Here is a 19,309-nt window from a genome sequence, read left to right on the forward strand (position 1 = left end):
ATACTCTATATCCTTCCTCGCGGAGTCGTGGGTATCATCATCCACTAGAGATTTCCTGCGCCACGCAGACCGAGCCCCTTTCTCAAACCCAACCCGTCTCATGAACCCCATGAGCAAACACCGAAAAGCGCGCCTAACGCTCCCCGGGACTGCTCCCGCTCTTATTTATTACCACGCCCACGCCAGCAGCACTCGCAGACGCCGTCACCGCGTTCGCCGCCGCAGCCGCCGCAGCGCTCTTCTCCCGGCCCTCCTGCGCCAAAGCAAACACGCGCTGCCACACCTCCAACCATCGCTCGTGCTGCGCCGTGGGGAGTTTTCCGGGACTGCGGAAACTGCGCGTTAGCATCTCGCGCAGTCGGGCACGCAGGACTTTGACGGCCAACATGGCCTTCCAGTCGGGCGCCGCGAAGCGCGCGCGGTTGCCGTCGAGGACAAATACGCCTGAGAAGAGGTCGGCGCGCACATCGCCGCACAGGAGGGCGATGGCGAAGGGGTCGGTTGCAGTGGTTTCGTGGGCGTTGTAAAAACTGGAAGGAGTTGTTAGTTAAGTGACATATGGTGTAACGCACTGTGGTTGAAGATGAGGACTCACGCCTTGGACTGCATGATGTGGTAATAACTTAACCACCGCATTTCATTGTACCCCTTGTTCACACTGCTCGGGTGCAGACTGATGGACTGGTTGTTCCCGATATTACGCAGCCCCTTGCTGCCGACATCGCGCACTAGGAGTTTCGGGTAGAAACTCCACGCGATAACCGACTGCGCGACCACCTCGTTATCGCTGTTGCTGTCCACACGCTTGGGCACGTCAAAGAAGGTCTGATGTCGTCGGCGGCCGCTGAAGCGCAACTTTCGGAGCGCCTGTCGCTCCGTCTCGGTGAGCTGGAGGAAGCCCGAGTCAGCGACGGCCACGAGCAGCTGTCCTTTGAGGTCTTCAATATTAGCAAGCGTTTGCGGCGCAAGGAAGTTTTTGCGGCAGAATTGGAACTCAGCGGCGCCCGAAGTCGATGATTGGCAGACTCGCTTCCACGCCGTGTACGCGTTGTAGACAGTGAGAAGATCAGAATCGCCTTTTCGGAACCCCCGGCGGATCGTGTCGGCCTGGTTGCGCTGCCCAAAGGGGGCAACAAAAGGAGACTTAGAGGAAAGGATAGCGGCCACGGTAATGGCCATATCGAGGCATTTGAAGACGGCGCCCATGAGAATGAGCTTGCCGAGGAACACATCGAGGGGCAATCGGGCCAGTTGGAGGCCGAGAGGTGTGAGTTCCTCCGTGGATGCAGTCAATGCGCGAACATCCACGAGGGCATCGATAGCCCGACGGATATTCTTGGCTGAAGGAGGATCTAAAGCCTCCCCCAGCGTCTCTTCGATTCCACCAATTTTGCAAATCTTGACGCGGATGGCCAGGTCTTGCAGAGACAAACGCAGCATTTCAGGCGTCTGCTGATCACTCATCAACGTATCGTGGCGGTACTTGGTGAACATGTGGAAGCAAAGGCCCTCCTGCACACGACCAGCACGACCACGACGCTGTTTCGCGTTGGCGCGGGATATGAACGAGTCGATGAGGCGGGACAACTGTCTTCGCTCGTCGAATCGCATCTCGCGGTGTTTTCCGGTATCGATGACACAAGTCACATCCGGAATCGTGATACCAGTTTCCGCAATGTTGGTCGCGAGCACAATCTTGCGTATCCCAGGCGGAGGAATTAAGAAAGCTGCTTCTTGCTCCTCGCTCGCAATGGTCGAATGCATTGGGTACACCAGCCAGTTCTCCGCAAACGCCCGATCGCCCAGAAGTAGGTCGTTCAGTGTCCGAATTTCGGCAATACCGGGAAGAAAAACTAAGATAGCCTTGCTGAAGGTGGCATAGTTGGGATCGGTGGCTATCCTCGAGATCAACTGTACAATTAGGTCGTACTCCATCCTGTACTCATCCATCTGCGTGAGCGTGTTCCGAGTGCGGTTCGAGTACCCTTTCAGTTGCTTCAGCAGTTCGGGTTTGGATGATGCGTCAACCTCCGGTTCCACGTCGTCGTCCAACTCTGTAACCTTCTCCTGACTCCTCTGGTCAACCGTGTATCCCGTTAGTTCGACCGCATCCTCAAGGTACGCGACGCGTACGGGAAATGTCCTCCCCGGAACAGTCAGGACGGGAGCGCCGCCTAGATATTTGGAAAATCGCTCGGCATCCACGGTGGCTGACATGAGCACAACCTTGAGATCCTTCCTCCTGACCAGCAATTTCTTCAGCACAATGAGGAGGAAGTCGCTATCGATGGACCGTTCGTGTACCTCATCCAGGACCAAATGGGTGATGTCTTGCAAGTCGTTGGAACCCTCCAGCATGCGCATAACAATACCAGTAGTGGCGTATACAAGGCGCGTCTCTCTTGCCGTGTTCGACTCTAGCCGAATGGAGTACCCAACCAACGACCTGTTCGTCCCTAGATCACCTTTGCCTTCGCCGAGCTCCTCGCTCACACGGCGTGCTAGCGAGATGGCCGAGATACGCCGCGGTTCCGTGCAGTAGATCTTGCACGATTTGCCCTGAAGTAACTGATGTTCCAGTAGGAATGAAGGTACCTGTGTGCTCTTTCCACAACCCGTCTCGCCACAGATGATCACCACCTGTTCACGTTCGACCACGTCGACAACCTGCTGTCGAAATTGCCACATCGGTAGCTGCATACGCGATTGGAGCATGTGTTGAAACCTGGGCGAACTAGCTTTGTGTAGCCAGATGTTCTGATAATACTCGGGTCCAAAAGGTTGCCGCTTGGCCCGTTCTTGGTCCGATTGGTCCGAGTCGGCCTGATTCCTCGACTGCCCACGGCCCTTGAAACCTTGAATAAGAACACCATCTTCGAGCTCCTGTTCTACCCTCTGCCGCACGAGATCGCGCAAGTGCCGAAGGATTTCTCGGTCCTCACCATCGGCCTTGCTCTTCTTCGCCTCGGCGTACTCGTTCCACAAGTCCTTCCAAGCAGCCGGTAGCCTCAAAGCTACCTTTTCCTCTTTGCCCGAGGAACCGAATATGCAAAAAAGTGCAGTGGTAGCGATAAAGGCTTCAGATTGCTTTGCATCGGGAGTGGCAACCGAAATCATCTTGTAAACAAGCTGAGTGGGCGATGCGAACGTTTCGAGCCCCGTGATGTCAGGAGAAGAAGCGGGCATGTCTTGTGGTTTCGACCACACAATATTGACAGCGTGCCGGTTTGCAAATGCGACGTCGGAAAGGAGATGATATGAGATGCGTACGGATGAGTCCCTATGCCTAGTCAGCGCTTTTCTTCATAACCAGCTGGTAAACAGCTCTAACCTTGATCTGCAAGCCTCTTCTAAAGCCCGCATCGGGGTCACACCAGTCCACTTCCCAAAATCACGAATGATGGTCTTGGCTCCATCTGCGCCGTTCACCACAGTATTGGTTTTGCCCGTGACTGGATCAACCTCACTGACTGGCAAGGACGCAAACAGGTCGGCGAGAGCGTCGTCATCATCTGTCTCCTGAGCTAGCACCTCGGCTGCCATACGCTCCGCTTCTGCGTTGACGTCCCCAGGTTCCAGCGGAGCAGGGGGCCCTTCAGCTGCCGCCGCTTTCTTCTTCTCTTCCGCTCTCGCAGCAGCGTATTCCTTCTCAAGAATTACCCGTTTATTCCTCCACTGCTGGTCGGCAACATATTTGTCAAAGAGCACGTCCCTCTCAACACGGTCGACCTTAGCCAGCAGAAGCGCTTCCTCGGCACTTATTGGGACGTTGCCGTTGTTCTTGGTTCCTTTGCCCTTTGCATCACCTTGCCGTGGCCGTTGGATCGCAAATAATTCCGTCTTTGTAGCGAGATAAAACGGAAGTAACTGCTCCGGCTCGATGTCTTCGCTGTATGTTACTGCCGGCCGTTTTGGCGAGTGCTGGCGCGGCCGGTCCTGTGCCTTATTTTTATTCTTTCCTGATCGAGGGTCTATTTGGAGTGGCGTGCCAGATCTTGAGAGCGTTTCCGGCGTAGAATCTGGAAACATTGTTCAGGACTTACGTCTCAACAAACTCAATCGCAGCTCTTTGATACATACCTGCTTTTCCCCCCTTCTTTCGCCCAGAATAATCCGGGAGCTCATCCGTCGCGCATTCCCTCGCGAACCAGTCCAACACCTCTTCCAATCCCCATGTAGCTTCGCTCCTTGAATTATACGGAATATTAGGTGCAATATCCAAAACAAACTGCAGCGCCGGTTGTATCCTCTCCATTGGAAACCCCGAATTCTCCAAGGTCTCCTGCAGAGTCCAAAGCCGGATGATCAGGTCCTCCTCTGGGGGGAGCCTACTAGTCGCGCCCTCGGACGAGACACTGGAAGCTGCAAACCTGCCCTCCGCTTGGATCAGACCCAAAATATGGTCCATAAGCTCTGGCGGTAGCCATTTTCGTATGTTGATGCTCTCGGCCGTGCCCCGTAGTAATCGTCGGTCGGTCTCAAGGCGGGTCCTCTGTCGCTGGGCATCCTTCCTAACTTTCTGGGCGTACTTTTCGACAAGAAGCTGTAGTTCCGACTCCTCCAGCTGCTTCTCAAATTCTTCGGGACTTAGCTGTTTGGCCGGCGCCTTCTCGTCGCCTTTGTTGGTGTTGCTGCTATTTGTTGTTTGCGGGGCATCCTTCGCTGGCGGGGTGCTCTCGGTTTTGTTGACCAGGGTCTCATCGCTGGGAGCTTCAACCGGGTCGACTCGAGCTTTGGACGCAACGGATGTTGTTGCAAACCCGCGCGCGGGGTTGGCCGCGGGCTTTTTAGTCTTCTTCTTACCAGCCATGGCTGCGCGATGATGGTCTAAGGAAAGGCGCTGCAAACGGGAGCCAGAAAGGAAGAGGACGCCGATAGATCATGGCTAGTTTCCACCAAAGACGTCAAGCCTGAAGCAAGCCTAGAATTTTTCTGGATTGGGAGTTGACTGGGGCAAGCTCCCCTGCAGTGGCCCACTGCCGCGGACGAAGGTGGGCATCGAAAGACGACCGCCTACCCTTTCGGGCACTGACCCCACCATAGACTTGCAGCGTCTGTTATTTGCACTGTGCTGTGCAGTCACTGCGCTCCGTGAGGACGGTCTACATGGAATGCTCGATGTCTGTTTTACAGATTGGTACTTTCCTACAAAAGGGGCGACATTTGTGTTCGAATAGATAATATCATATGCTGACGAGGAAATTAACTTTCCCGCAAGGATGCCTATGTAACAGGACTGGCCTCCCAAAGTAAACAAGCCCCTGAAAGGGCAGGAAGCACAGTCTGTATAACAACTTATCTTGCCAACCACGGCACCCACTTCGGTTCGAAATGTGAGTCCCCGCCGAAAATCAGCTCCCCGAGAGAGAACCACCACCTGGACAAAACGGGTACCGCAACACCACGAGGCTCCTGGTTTCTGCCGCCCGATCATGTCATTCCACGACGGCCCCCTACTAGAACGACGCCACAATGACTGAACCCGCCAACGATGGGGCCGTGGGCGGCTTCGACCTCGACCAAGCCCGGATCGCGCTGACCTCGTCGTCGACTGCGACCCGCATTGCCCAGCTGCGGGGCATTGATGAAAAGATTACACACAAGGGTGAGGTTCCATATTGCGCTGAGGAGGGAGGACCTGGATGAGCTAACACGGGGTTTTCTTCGTCCTATGCAGCTCTCGACAAGCAAACAACGCTCGGCATCCTCAAGGTCCTCTTCTGGACACACGCCTTTTACACCGACCGACCTTCTCGACAAGCAGTACAACGATGCCTCACCTCACTCTGCCAACAAAGCGATACCGACGTCCTCACCCCATTAGTTGCCTCCGTCCTCAAGGAAACCCAAAAGCAAGGCATTGCCCCCGGCAGCGCGTTCGTGCTTGTGGAATGGTCCAGCTTGTTGGCCCAAAACTTTGCGGGCACGCCGCTATGGCATAAATTCGGGAAGGATATCGTTCTGGCATTGGCAGACGGGTTGGAAAAGTGTTTGCAGCCTACGTCAAGGGGGACAGTCGGGAACTCCGCACTGGTTATCGCAAGGAGGAGCCTCCGGAAGCTCGCCTCCGCCGACCCGACAGCGATCGATGCGGCCGCACAACTGCTTGCCGCCAAAGGGGGTCAGCCAGCCGCTAAGAATGCCGTTCTCTTGGGTGCCATCGCGGGTGTCTGCGCGCGGAAGACCGAGGCCAAGGCGGTAGTTGAGAACTTAAAGGGCGAGTACATTGCGTTCTACATCCGCGAAATTGTTGGGTCACGGACACCGGTCCCAGCCCATCTCGCCGACGGCCTGGCTGACTTCTTTTCGACATTCGTCTCGCTTGAGGAGCTCGAGAAAGAGGTCTTCCCGGCTTTAGAGAAAGGCTTGTTGCGGGCGCCCGAGGTGGTGTTGAACGATCTCATTACCCCTCTGGTCCACTCGATATCCCGGTTCGATCTCTCTCAAGCGCTAAGCGGCCGCTTCGTCAAGCCACTACTCTCCAACATCAAATCTTCCAACGCCACCATTCGCAGTGGCGCCGTCTCGGCTTTCAAAGCACTTGCCTCAAACTCTCAAGACCCTGCACTCCTCGAGAAGGTTGCGGATGAAGTCCTCGGACCTCTCAAGTCTGGCAAGCTCGCGTCTGCAGACCATCGAGTGCTCCACTCAGAGATGCTCGTAGCGCTACCAGCGTCGGTCGGAATTGCGACCAAGGTTGCGTCTGGACTCCCTGCTCTTGTCAGCAAAGAGGCAAACGAAGCCGCCTTGAATTCCGAAACGCTGGTTCTTAATGGCAGCGCAAGCACCCTTCTCCAAAACGCAGAAGCCCCAAAGCCTCTGGTGGATGCCTATGTGAAGGGCCTGGCGGATAAGAAAGCCCCAGTTCGGCGGATTTGGGTCCTACGGACTGGCGATTTGCTCTCGACGTTCCAGGATGCCCAACCCAATCTCCCCAAGGGTCTTGTGACCTTTGCGGAAGCTGTTGTCCCGCCTCTCTTGGCCGCCTTTAACGAGGTCGTAGCGAACCCCGTCACGGCCGCGCAAAGCAGCCTCGTGACTGCAGCCTTGGTCACCGCCAGCCTCGAAGGGTTAATCACCCGCCTCGAGAACACTAATGTGCAGTCATTAGCCAAGAAAGCAGGGATACAAAAGAACAGCTTGGCGGTGGAACCAAAGCCGTCTTACCTCCTGAATCAGCGGATATACAGCAAATTCGCTGAAGAAGACCTTAAATGGCTGTGCCGTGCTCTCTCGGCTATTGCGCCTTCCCTCACATCGTTCAACGACACCGTCAAAGCCGCCTGGGCACAAGCCTACATTTACCTGATATCTTCCTCTACCACTCCCCCTAAAGTGCGTCGACAAGCTGTAGACTCGTTGTCCGGTCTGTGTGCTCAGGCGAATAGTGGCCATGGTATCTCGGTGCCAGCAGAGATTATCAAGGCCATATGGCAGTGGGTTGGAGCAGCGGAAACAGGAGAGAAGGAGAGCGCAGCTGTTTTGGCGAGGTCCGGGAACTCTAACCTTCATTTGGTGCTGAGAGCAATCTGCCTCAGCCCGAAGGAGTACGCAGAACGAAATGTTGAGCCCGACAATGCGCAGATCGAAGCCCAACTTTGCTCGCTCCTGGCCCTTGCGAAACCTCAACTCATCCCGCGTGCAAGCTGGATTGAGCTCTGCTTGAGAGTAGGGCGCGATCCGGGTGAATTGGCTAAAAAGCACGAAGAGGTTCTAGTCCAAGAGATAGTGGGACGGACTGGCTTTGGGCAAAAGTCCGGCTCTGTCAAGGATGCAGCTTACAGCGCAGCCGCTGAGCTTGTCTTCGTTGCCCCCGATTCCATGACACACCGCATTGTCACTCTTCTGCAAGAAGATCTCGACGCTGTTCAGCTACAATCCATCGGCCCACTAGAAGCCGCCATTTTCCGCACTCCCGAAGGCACTGCCTTTGTAGACGTCCTCGCCAAGAAGCAAAACGCTGTCCCCAACAAAAATGTGAAGGACTACGACACGCTCAAATGGGAAGAGGAACTTAGGTCTCAGCTGGCCGCGAAGAAGGGCACGCAGAAAAAGCTTACCGCGGACGAAACGGCGAAGGTCAACGCTCAGCTTAAAAAGGAGTCTGATATTCGCGAGAACGTCAGCCAGGTAGCAGCCAAGTTACTCCGTGGTTTCGGCATTGTCAAGGCCCTGGCAACCGGCCCTCCTTCAGATGCTAGTCTGTGGATGGGTGCGGCTGTTGGAGCTACTCTTGCCTCTATCGACGCGGGCGCGTGCCTGATCACCGCGGAGACAGGACCCCTCGCATTAGTAGCATGTGGAGAGCAAGCGACTTCGCGTCTAGGGACCATTCGTCCGTTCATTGCAGCTGCTATTCTCCGTGCCCACGAGGTATCAGCACTACCAGACACCCTGACTCAAGAACCGTTTGAGGATTTAGTGACCCGGGTCCTCTACCGTCTCCGCTTCGCCGGTGAACAACGTCCGTTTGACACTGTCACCCTCATCTACATTCTGCCTCTCGCCTTGCTCGTGCTCGAAAGGGGGGGCTTTGGTGCCAACGCGGACGACCGCGACGCCCAATTGGTGCTAGCCATCGAGATTCTTTCCTTCCACACCGATGTTGCCGCGGACGAGGCTATCCCTCGTGCAGAGATTTTCCACGCGCTTATCACGTCGATGCAAAAGTACAACCAGCACTACAAAATCCTGAAAGACTGCTTCTCCGATATGGTCCGGTGTGTCGCTCCGAACATGACAACCGAGGAAGTCGGTGTGCTCGCACGCGGTACCATTGTTGCCCAGTCTAGTGTCCGCACAGCTGCGCTGCTCGCCATCAGTGCTGAAGTCGACATGAGTGAGGTTGGCGTCTCCGAGGAGATCTGGCTGGCTTGTCATGACGATATCGAGGAGAACGCCGATCTCGGTAGCGAGATTTGGGAAGAAGGCGAGTTCCAGGTTTCCGAGGAACTCGCCCACAAGATGCTGCCATACTTGGAAAGTAAGGACGCCCAGCTCCGCCGCTCTGCCGCAAAGTCGCTCGCCGAAGTTGCGAGCCAATATCCTTCGGTTATTACCCCCGTTCTTGAAAAGCTTCGGTTATCCTATGTGGAATTCGCCAAACCGCGAGTCCAGCAATTGGACGAGTTTGGAATGCCCAAAAAGATGGATCTTTCCGACCCTTGGGAAGCACGGCACGGAATTGCCTTGGCCTTCAAGCAGATTGCCCCCCATCTTGAAAAGGCGCAGCTCGAACCGTTCTTCAACCTTCTCATTGAGCAGGGCCCGCTCGGCGACCAAAACGCAACAGTGCGAAGCGAGATGTTAGACGCCGCGAACACAGCCATCGAAGTGCACGGGAAGGGCATTCTCGATAGGCTGATGAAGACCTTCGAGAAGACACTTGAGGCTCCAGACAAGAACTCTGAAACCTCAGACCGTGTCAATGAAGCAGTCATCATCATGTACGGTGCGCTGGCGCGGCATCTTAAGCCTGGGGACAAAAAGATCCCGGTTGTGATTGAGAGGTTGCTCGCAACACTTAGCACTCCGTCAGAGGCAGTTCAGTACGCTATTGCTGAGTGCCTACCCCCTCTTGTCCGCACCTGTGGCGATAAGTCCTCCAAGTACTTTGACCAGGTCCTCGAGATCATGTTGACCTCCAAGCAGTATCCCGAGCAACGTGGAGCGGCCTATGGGCTGGCCGGTCTTGTGCTGGGTAGGGGTATCAGTGTCCTGAGAGAGTACCGCATCATGATCACCCTCAGCAGTGCGCTCGAGAACAAGAAAGAAATCAACCAGCGAGAGTCTGCCATGTTGGCATATGAGCTCCTGTCCACCATTCTCGGCCGGCTGTTCGAGCCGTACGTGATCCAGGTTGTTCCGCAGCTTCTTGCTGGTTTTGGCGACGGCAACGCCGATGTCCGTGATGCTGCGCTCGCAGCGGCCAAGGCCTGTTTCGCGTCACTCAGCTCATACGGCGTCAAGAAAGTCCTTCCCACACTTCTTGACGGCCTTGACGAGGACCAATGGCGGAGTAAGAAGGGTGCTTGCGACACGCTCGGTGCTATGGCCTACCTTGACCCCCAACAGCTTGCTCAGAGCCTGCCCGAAATTATCCCCCCTCTCACGGCCGTGTTGAACGACAGTCACAAGGAAGTGCGGTCAGCTGCCAACAAGAGCTTGAAGCGCTTCGGCGAAGTTATCACGAACCCCGAGATAAAGAGCCTAGTCGACATCCTCCTCAAGGCGCTCAGCGACCCGACCAAGTACACCGACGAAGCCTTAGACTCGCTCATCAAGGTTCAGTTCGTCCACTATCTCGACGCCCCTTCGTTGGCTCTGGTCAGCCGCATCCTCCAGCGAGGCCTGGGCGACCGATCCAACACCAAGCGCAAGGCGTCTCAGGTTATCGGCAGTCTGGCGCATCTTACAGAGCGCAAGGATCTTGTGGCACATTTGCCCGTCCTCGTGACTGGTCTCAAGACTGCCGTCGTCGACCCGGTTCCCACCACGCGTGCGACTGCTTCCCGGGCTCTCGGATCCCTTGTGGAGAAGTTAGGCGAGGATGCTCTGCCAGATCTTATCCCCGGTCTCATGCAAACTCTCAAGTCCGAGACAGGTGCCGGCGACAGGCTTGGTTCTGCGCAAGCCCTCAGCGAGGTTCTTGCCGGTCTGGGTACTTCGAGATTGGAGGAGACGCTCCCTACCATCCTCCAGAATGTGGAATCGCCCAAGTCTGCCGTCCGCGAGGGCTTCATGTCGCTCTTCATTTTCCTGCCCGTCTGCTTCGGAAACAGCTTTGCCAACTATCTCGGCAAAATTATTCCGCCCATCTTATCAGGTCTCGCTGATGATGTCGAGGCAATCCGTGACACTGCTCTGCGTGCTGGCCGGCTGTTGGTCAAGAACTTTGCGGTGCGAGCCGTCGATCTCCTTCTCCCAGAACTCGAGCGCGGCATGGCCGACGATAGTTACCGCATTCGTCTCAGCTCCGTGGAGCTTGTGGGTGACCTTCTCTTCAACCTCGCTGGTATCAAGGCCAACACGGAGGAGGATGAAGAGGAGGATCCGGACGCTACCAAAGAAGCCGGGGCATCCCTTCGCGAGGTGCTTGGAGAGGAGAAGCGGAACAAGATCCTCTCAGCTCTGTACGTCTGCCGCTGCGATACTGCTGGTGCTGTACGCGCTGCGGCTATCAGCGTCTGGAAGGCTCTGGTCCACAGCCCGCGGACGCTCAAGGAGTTGGTCCCTACTCTCACCCAGCTCATCATCCGGCGTCTTGGCAGCACCAACATGGAGCACAAGGTCATCGCCAGCAACGCCCTTGGCGAACTCATCCGCAAAGCCGGCGATGGCGTCTTGGCTACCCTTCTCCCCACTCTCGAAGACGGCCTGCGGTCGTCCAGCGATGTCGACGCCAAGCAGGGTATTTGTCTGGCGCTCAAGGAACTTATCTCCTCGGCCTCGCCCGAGGCACTCGAGGACCACGAGAAGACGCTCATTTCCGTTGTTCGTACTGCGCTTACCGACTCGGATACCGACGTCCGCGAGGCCGCGGCCGAGGCGTTCGACTCGCTCCAGCAGATCCTTGGGAAGCGCGCCGTCGACCAGGTCCTACCTTACCTCCTCAACCTCCTGCGCTCCGACGAGAATGCCAACAACGCGCTGGAAGCTCTCCTCACCCTCCTTACAGAAACGACCCGTTCGAACATTATCCTTCCAAACCTCATTCCTACCCTCATTGCGCCTCCCATCTCAGCTTTCAACGCCAAGGCGCTGGCATCGTTGTCTAAGGTTGCAGGTGCGGCTATGAACCGCAGACTGCCCAACATCATCAACTCCCTGATGGACAACATTGTCAACTGCACGGAGGATGATTTGCAGGGAGACCTTGATGCTTCGTTCGACACTGTCATCTTGTCCATTGATGAGTATGACGGCTTGAATGTGGTCATGAACGTTTTGCTCCAGCTCATCAAGCATGAAGATCATCGCAAGAGAGCCGCGACTGGCCGCCATCTGGCAAAATTCTTCGCGTCAGCCGATGTCGACTATTCGAGATACAACCAGGACATTATCCGTGCCCTGCTGATTTCGTTCGATGACCGGGATACTGCTGTCGTCAAGTCCGCGTGGAGTGCGCTACACGAGTTTACGAAGCACCTCAAAAAGGAGGAAATGGAAGCCCTCGTGCAATCAACGAGGCAGACTCTGCTGCAAGTGGGCGTTGCCGGCCATAATCTGCCCGGCTTCGAACTCCCCAAGGGCATTAACGCCATCCTTCCCATCTTCTTGCAGGGCCTAATGAATGGCACCGCAGAGCAGAGGGTGTCGGCCGCCCTGGCCATCTCGGACGTGATCGACCGGACCAGCGAAGCCTCACTCAAGCCCTTTGTCACGCAGATTACGGGTCCCCTGATTCGTGTGGTTTCGGAGCGTTCGACCGACGTCAAGTCAGCCATTCTCCTTACGCTCAATAACTTGCTCGAAAAGATGCCCACCGCGCTCAAACCTTTCCTGCCACAACTGCAGCGTACCTTTGCCAAGTCGCTCGCCGACACGTCGAGCGATTTGCTGCGCAGTCGTGCTGCGAAGGCTCTGGGTACTCTCATCAAGTTCACGCCGCGTGTTGATCCCCTCATTGCTGAGTTGGTAACGGGCTCTAAGACTACAGACGCCGGCGTCCGCACCGCGATGCTCAAGGCTCTGTACGAGGTCATCAGCACGGCGGGCGGCAACATGGGCGAGGGCTCCCGCACTGCCGTCCTGGGCCTGATCGACACGGAGACTGACGAGCGTGATAATACCATGACGATCACTTACGCCAAACTGTTCGGGGCCCTTGTTAAGAACATCTCGGACGATGCAGCGATTACCCTTCTGAAGAACCGGGTCATGACCCGTGACTTCACCCACGCGAGTGTGCTAGCACTCAACGCGGTGTTGCTGGAGAGCGCCGACACCTTGTTGAACTCGTCACTGGTTGATGACCTGCCGGAGTTGCTTGCGCTCGGGATGGAGAGCAAAAACGTGAGTATCCTTCCCTCATTCCCCATCTTACTCTCCCCTTAGTTTCCACTGAATTGGTTGATTTGACACACCATCTTTCTTCAGACTTTCATCATCGACAACTTCATCGTGGCCACTGGTAAATATCTCCTCAGCTCGGCCCCCAAATCCTTCGAGGCCACCAAACCCCTCTTCATCACGCTCTCCAAACTCATCCCACCCGGTGCGCCCCTCGATTCTCGCCGCCTAGCTCTGGTTGTCACCCGCACGATCGCGCGCGTCCACCCAGAGATGGTACGCCCCCACCTCAGCATACTCGCGCCTCCCGTCTTCGCCTCGGTGCGTGACCCGGTGATCCCCGTCAAGTTGGCCTCTGAAGCGGCGTTTGTCCAGCTCTTCTCTGTGGCCGACGAAGAAGGGAAAGTGTTCGAAAAGTGGATGGGTACAGGCGGGGGCGCCGAGGCATTACCACCACAGGTGAAGCGTAGTATGCAGGATTATTTTAAGAGAGTGACATTGCGGTTGGGGGCGCAGGTGCGGGAGAGGAGGGAGGCAGAAGGGGGGGCCGGCGGGTTGGGGTTGTCGAATGATGAAGCCGAGGATGAGAAGGAAATTATGGCAGTTGGGAAGGTGGATGTTGGAGAGGGGGTGTTCGCTTCAACGGAGTAGAAAAGAGGCTGGCTCTGTGATGGTTCTTACGTAGCTTTGTAGGGGTCCAAAAATAAGGTGCATTGTCCAGTTGGACGGCATTGTCCAGTTGGACGTCGCGACTTTCTAGATGCCGTGTGACAGACAGAAAGCGGTCCGTTGATCCATCCTAGCGACCGGTTGAAAGGACATCGTCCAATCGAATCAATTGGGGATCTCGTTGGGCAAGTTTGCAATTTACACGAATATTATTCTCAAATATTGTACCGTGGAACACCTCGCGTCACTCCATTTCAGCGATTTGGATTCACCCCGATATGTAAACAGACAGGTTAGGAGCAACCGGAGGTCCACTGTCTGGAGAGCCTGGTGAATGCAGTGCACGTGCGAGGGCGCATGACCAATTTAGCCCTCGCCAATCGCAGTCGACTATTTGCCCCACCTGCCAAACCCACAAACTGTTGCTCGAGAAATTCCGGCGACGAACTTCCCCTCAGCGGAAATCCTAACCCATCGACAACCTCGACTACTAACCATCTACAGCATCAATCAGTCAAGATGTGAGTAGCTCTATTTACATCCATGTCAATTCAATAACACACCACCATTTTTACTCGGTCGATTTGCAGCAGCATTTGCGCGTGCACCGAGCGTTGTGCTGCGGTCAGCACCGTTCCCGACCTCGACCTCCCTCCACACCACCATCAACCCGCATTCCCCGAGCGTCACGAACGTCGATTATTTCAATAAAGGAGCAGGAATGCTGACTATTTGTCCCGCTGTAGGGTTAACCTGAGGACCCAGAAGCGGCTGGCGTCGTCTGTGCTGGGCGTCGGCCAGCGCAAGATCTGGCTCGACCCCAACGAGGTGTCCGAGATCTCGAACGCCAACTCCCGCCAGACCATCCGCAAGCTCGTCTCCGATGGCCTCATCATCAAGAAGCCCGTCACCATGCACTCGCGCTCGCGTGCGCGTGAGCTAAACCTCGCCCGCCGTATCGGCCGCCACCGCGGTTTCGGTAAGCGCAAGGGTACCGCCGATGCCCGTATGCCCGAGTACGTACCACCACCACCATGACGACAACAATAAAGCCATCCCCGCCCTCAAGCCTCCGGATACCGAACCGCCAAACAAGCATACTATTGCTGGTTGGGGGGGTTAATGGGGGTTTTAGAGGTCGGAGGTTGGGCTATTTAGGAAATGCCGGTGTACTGACTCCTGATACAGGCAGGTTCTGTGGATGCGCCGCCAGCGGGTCCTCCGCCGTCTGCTTGTCAAGTACCGTGCCAGCGGCAAGATCGACAAGCACCTCTACCACGAGCTCTACCACCTCGCCAAGGGTAACACCTTCAAGCACAAGCGGGCGCTCGTTGAGCACGTATGTTTTCTTCCCTCTCTCCTCGTTCAGCTTTGAGTCCCGGACCATCCAGCTAACCAAATTTTTTTCCCGATTTCAGATCCACCGTGCCAAGGCGGAGAAGGCGCGCGAGAGGCAGATCAAGGAGGAGATGGACGCCAAGCGTGCGCGGACCAAGGCTGCCCGCGAGCGCAAGCTGGAGAGGCAAACGGCGAAGCGGAACGCGCTGCTGGGCGAGGCCGAGGAGGAATCCAAGTAGATTTCAGCAGGGGTCAAGTGAATGGACTATATGGATTTCTCGGCGGCCTTGCATTCGGAGTAATGGGTTGGGCTTGTTTCTGGGCACGCTTTCTCTCTACACATCTCGGCGGCTCCTGCATGCCGTCCCCCTCGAGCCTCTTTCTAGTGAAGGGGCATGGTGTCAAAAGACACCAAACATTCTGGCTTGCATGTATGGCATTGAAAAAATCGGAAGCAATGGGTTTGCCGGTCTGATGAACACGAGTGGATGCCGAGTCCGGATCCTGTGATGCTTCGAACCGTTTCTCATGTCTTTACTGCGAATTGAACATAGGAGGGGATAGAAGCAAGAGCGAACGCAGCTTGGAAGGCAACTAGTTTCCTGATTTGCATTTGCAGCTATCTGAGGTATTTGTGCCTGCGAAATATCGGGGGAAACAACCCACAAGTAATCCGATGTATCCGAACAATTCGAAGGGTTATGGAGAAATAGACCAGACGAAAGAAAACACAAAACGGCTACGTCGCCGCGCATCAACCAACTTGAGTCAGAGTCTTCAAATTGCCCCTCTAGAGTGGTGAGGTTGTGCCAGGACATTTCAGCATGTCCCCCCAAGCCGTTTAACCAGCGGAGGACCGTGCATTTGCCATTTGTGAGCGTGCTCATCACCCCCAATATAGTTGATTGCAGAAGAAAAGAAAGAAGAAACTGGAAGCGGGAGAAATTTTTGGCCTTGAAGTTGTGCTTCGCAGAATTATGGATCCCATGGCCCGTGCTTTCATCCTTTCTCCCCGTTCCGTTCGGAGCTATCTTACCCCACACTGGCCTGTGTTTAAGCCGAGCGGATTGAGCTGGTCTCGTCATGGTCGGGAAGAAAGCTCCAATCATATCACCTCCCTGTCCTAGACTGGACCGTTTCCCGAATCTTTCCCACCACCGCCGAAGAGGAAGCTGTCCGACGGGAAAGGGCAGGAACGTAGAATTTCTTTGTTTCCAGTCCCGAGGTGTAAAATCTGTGTCCACAGTCGGTATTTCTTGCCCCTCCTCTATCCCCCCACGAACAATTGGAGGAAGTACAACAGACTAACTCCGAGTTTCACTTTCTCACTCGACAGATAGGCAGAGACGAAGAAAATAGCCCGAGATGTCGGCGTTTGGCTCAGTTCCATCGCTCCGAAGCACCGCCGCCAGGCGCGTGTGTGCTTCGTCTTGCTCTACCTCCGCCGCTTGCTTGCCCAGGACGACGACGATAGCAAACCGATTGCCCCGCTCGGCGACAGCGCCGAAACAATGGGCCCGCGGGGTGGCCACGAACCGGTCCGTCGGGACTATGGCTCTCGGCAATGACACGCAGCAGAAGGTAGGAAGACGCATTTTGTGAAAATACGCAGGAGGATACCGGATAGAGACTCAGATGCTAATACAATGCCGAACAACAGTTGCTCGCTAGCCATCTCCAACAAGCCGATCCCATCATGTACGATATCATCGAAAAGGTTGGTCGGTACTCGGAATTCCTCGAATTGGTGATACCAATGCATCCCACTGACCAATGCTAATGCACAAACACAGGAGAAAATCAGGCAAAAGCAGTTCATCAACCTTATTCCGTCCGAGAACTTCACCTCGCAGGCCGTTTTAGATGCGCTTGGGAGTCCGATGCAGAGTGCGTTACTCCCGGTCTGCCCCGGCTCGCTACCGCCGACACGCGAGAACCATAACTAACAAGACTAGACAAATACTCGGAAGGATATCCTGGAGCGAGATACTATGGTGGCAATGAGTTCATCGATGCGTCCGAGAGACTATGCCAGCAGCGGGCGCTTGAGACCTTCGGCTTGGAGGCGAAAGAGTGGGGTGTGAATGTTCAGGGTGTGTGGCCCCTGGGTCTTAAACCGTGTTACCAGAAGTTGCGGTAAAAGCTAACTTCAGTAGCCCTCTCCGGTGCTCCCGCCAACCTGTACGTCTACTCGGCCCTCCTTGAAACACACGACCGTCTCATGGGTCTCGACCTTCCCCACGGAGGCCACCTGTCCCACGGATACCAAACGCCCACGAAAAAGATCTCGTTCATCTCCAAGTACTTTGAGACCCTCCCGTACCGCCTCGATGAGTCGACTGGATACATCGACTACGACAAGCTCGAGGAATCGGCCACCCTCTACCGTCCCAAGATCATCGTCGCCGGTGCCTCGGCTTACAGCCGGCTGATCGACTACGCCCGCATGCGCGAGATCTGCAACAAGGTCAACGCCTACCTCCTTGTCGACATGGCGCATATTTCCGGTCTCGTCGCGGCCAAGGTCATGCCGGGCCCCTTCGCCCACGCTGATATCGTTACCACCACAAGCCACAAGTCACTTCGTGGCCCCCGCGGCGCCCTCATCTTCTTCCGCCGCGGTGTGCGCCGCACCCATCCCAAGACGGGCGCCGAAGAACTCTACAACCTCGAGAACCCCATCAACGCCTCCGTCTTCCCTGGACACCAAGGCGGGCCGCACAACCACACAATCGCTGCCCTCTCCGTCGCCCTTAAGCAGGCGCAGACGCCTGAATTCCGCACCTACCAATCCCAGGTTCTCTCCAACTCCCAGGCCCTGGCCCGCCGACTAGGCGAACCGAAGGAGAAGGGTGGGCTCGGCTACCGGCTCGTCAGCGGCGGCACCGACAACCACCTTGTCCTCGTCGACCTCAAGCCACAGGGTGTCGACGGTGGACGCGTCGAACGCGTGCTCGAACTTGTCGGCGTCGCCGCCAACAAGAACACCGTCCCCGGCGACCGCTCCGCCCTAACCCCCGGTGGCCTACGCATGGGCACTCCAGCCATGACGACGCGCGGCTTCAGCGAGAACGATTTTGAGCGTGTTGCGGATATCGTCGACCGGGCCGTGACGATTGCCGCACGTGTTGATAAGGCGGCGCGGAAAGCGGCCGAAGAGAAGGGCGAGGCGAAGACAGCGGGTCGGCTCAAGACTTTCTTAGAGTATCTTGGAAATGGCGAGACGGACACGGAGATTGTGCAACTGCGGAGTGAAGTTGCGGACTGGGTCGGTACCTACCCGCTGCCGTGGGATACGAAAGCGTAAAATGCGTTAGGTCGGGAGCAATGCGGAAGGTGGAGCGAGATGACGCAATTCGGGTGAAAATTTAGCTGGGTTGGATGATATTATCTAAATGTGTTCTATTCAGGCGGTTTGGTCTCTCGGTGGTGGTGGGGTTTGTGCGAGGGACTGGGAGGCGTTGCTGCATGCTGGACCGGGCGAGAGCGGGTTTAACAGCCACTTGCCCCCTATTATTTTTTCTGTTTTCAACTCAGGACGGGGAATAAATATACTGTACATTCAGCTTTCTCTAAATTACTAGAAATCTCCAATCATCAATGCCTGTAGGACCATTGGAATTTGCAGTGACATTGAGTATTAATTCCCGGATCCAGGTAATAGCTCTGCTCTAATATTGTAGGAGCTATTTTGTCACTCATTATTTTTCGCGCTCCAAGTACCCCTATATATGATAGCAACCCACCCCAGAATCGTAACACAAGACTTGGAGGAATGTGAAATATTTTTCGATGCAAAATTCCATTTTCTCAATCTCATTATTTCTCAAGATAATTAATGGTGCTATTCCTTAATTATACGCTGCACGTCACAATTATCTATTAGGGTACTGTACCTACTATAACTTGCAATTATCTACACACAACTTAGCTCGGTTCATTACATGTACATACTTTGAAGTCTTGGTGCTTTATTAAGTTTTCTAAGTAATAATTGAGGCCATGATGGGCCTGCGTTCTGGCATAGACTAACGACCATGGTGAGAACATTTATTTAGTGCCTTAACTAAGTAGAAATGGAGAGAAGTGGATCGCCACAACAAATCTCTAAGTCCCTTAATTGACCACCGGAAGTACACGCTAAAGCTTGACATTTCCGTTCCAGGAGCATCGACGCCTGAGGCCAAGGGTGAGCGGATCTCATAAACGGACGTGATGATTTTGGGCCATCATTCTCGCTGATGACGGGAGATCTGGGTGAACTACGTAGCGAAGAAATGAAGCTTTATTT

The 19,309-nt window shown here is 55.3% G+C and overlaps 3 protein-coding genes across 3 annotated transcripts; 2 read left to right on the forward strand and 1 right to left on the reverse strand.

Annotated features, from left to right (window-relative positions):
• Nucleotides 1–133: 133 nt before the first annotated feature.
• C8A04DRAFT_29643 (P-loop containing nucleoside triphosphate hydrolase protein) lies at nt 134–4,810 on the reverse strand (the record flags this gene model as incomplete). Its single annotated transcript, XM_062781081.1, has 4 exons — nt 134–530; nt 596–3,280; nt 3,332–4,019; nt 4,081–4,810. 4 exons carry the CDS (start codon nt 4,808–4,810, stop codon nt 134–136), a joined length of 4,500 nt encoding a protein of 1,499 aa, XP_062636060.1.
• Nucleotides 4,811–5,472: 662 nt separating this feature from the next.
• On the forward strand, nt 5,473–15,257 carry C8A04DRAFT_29644 (uncharacterized protein; the record flags this gene model as incomplete). The annotated part of the gene is made up of 7 exons (XM_062781082.1): nt 5,473–5,605; nt 5,678–13,014; nt 13,099–13,623; nt 14,185–14,201; nt 14,427–14,696; nt 14,869–15,019; nt 15,099–15,257. The coding sequence occupies 7 exons, from the start codon at nt 5,473–5,475 to the stop codon at nt 15,255–15,257; spliced, it is 8,592 nt and encodes a 2,863-aa protein (XP_062636061.1).
• Nucleotides 15,258–16,383: 1,126 nt separating this feature from the next.
• C8A04DRAFT_13026 (serine hydroxymethyltransferase-domain-containing protein) lies at nt 16,384–18,325 on the forward strand (the record flags this gene model as incomplete). Its single annotated transcript, XM_062777554.1, has 5 exons — nt 16,384–16,599; nt 16,679–16,735; nt 16,812–16,905; nt 16,974–17,111; nt 17,175–18,325. 5 exons carry the CDS (start codon nt 16,384–16,386, stop codon nt 18,323–18,325), a joined length of 1,656 nt encoding a protein of 551 aa, XP_062636062.1.
• Nucleotides 18,326–19,309: the final 984 nt, after the last annotated feature.

Source organism: Dichotomopilus funicola, assembly GCF_033296635.1.
Source record: "Dichotomopilus funicola strain CBS 141.50 unplaced genomic scaffold C8A04scaffold_41, whole genome shotgun sequence".
Lineage (NCBI taxonomy): Eukaryota > Fungi > Ascomycota > Sordariomycetes > Sordariales > Chaetomiaceae > Dichotomopilus > Dichotomopilus funicola.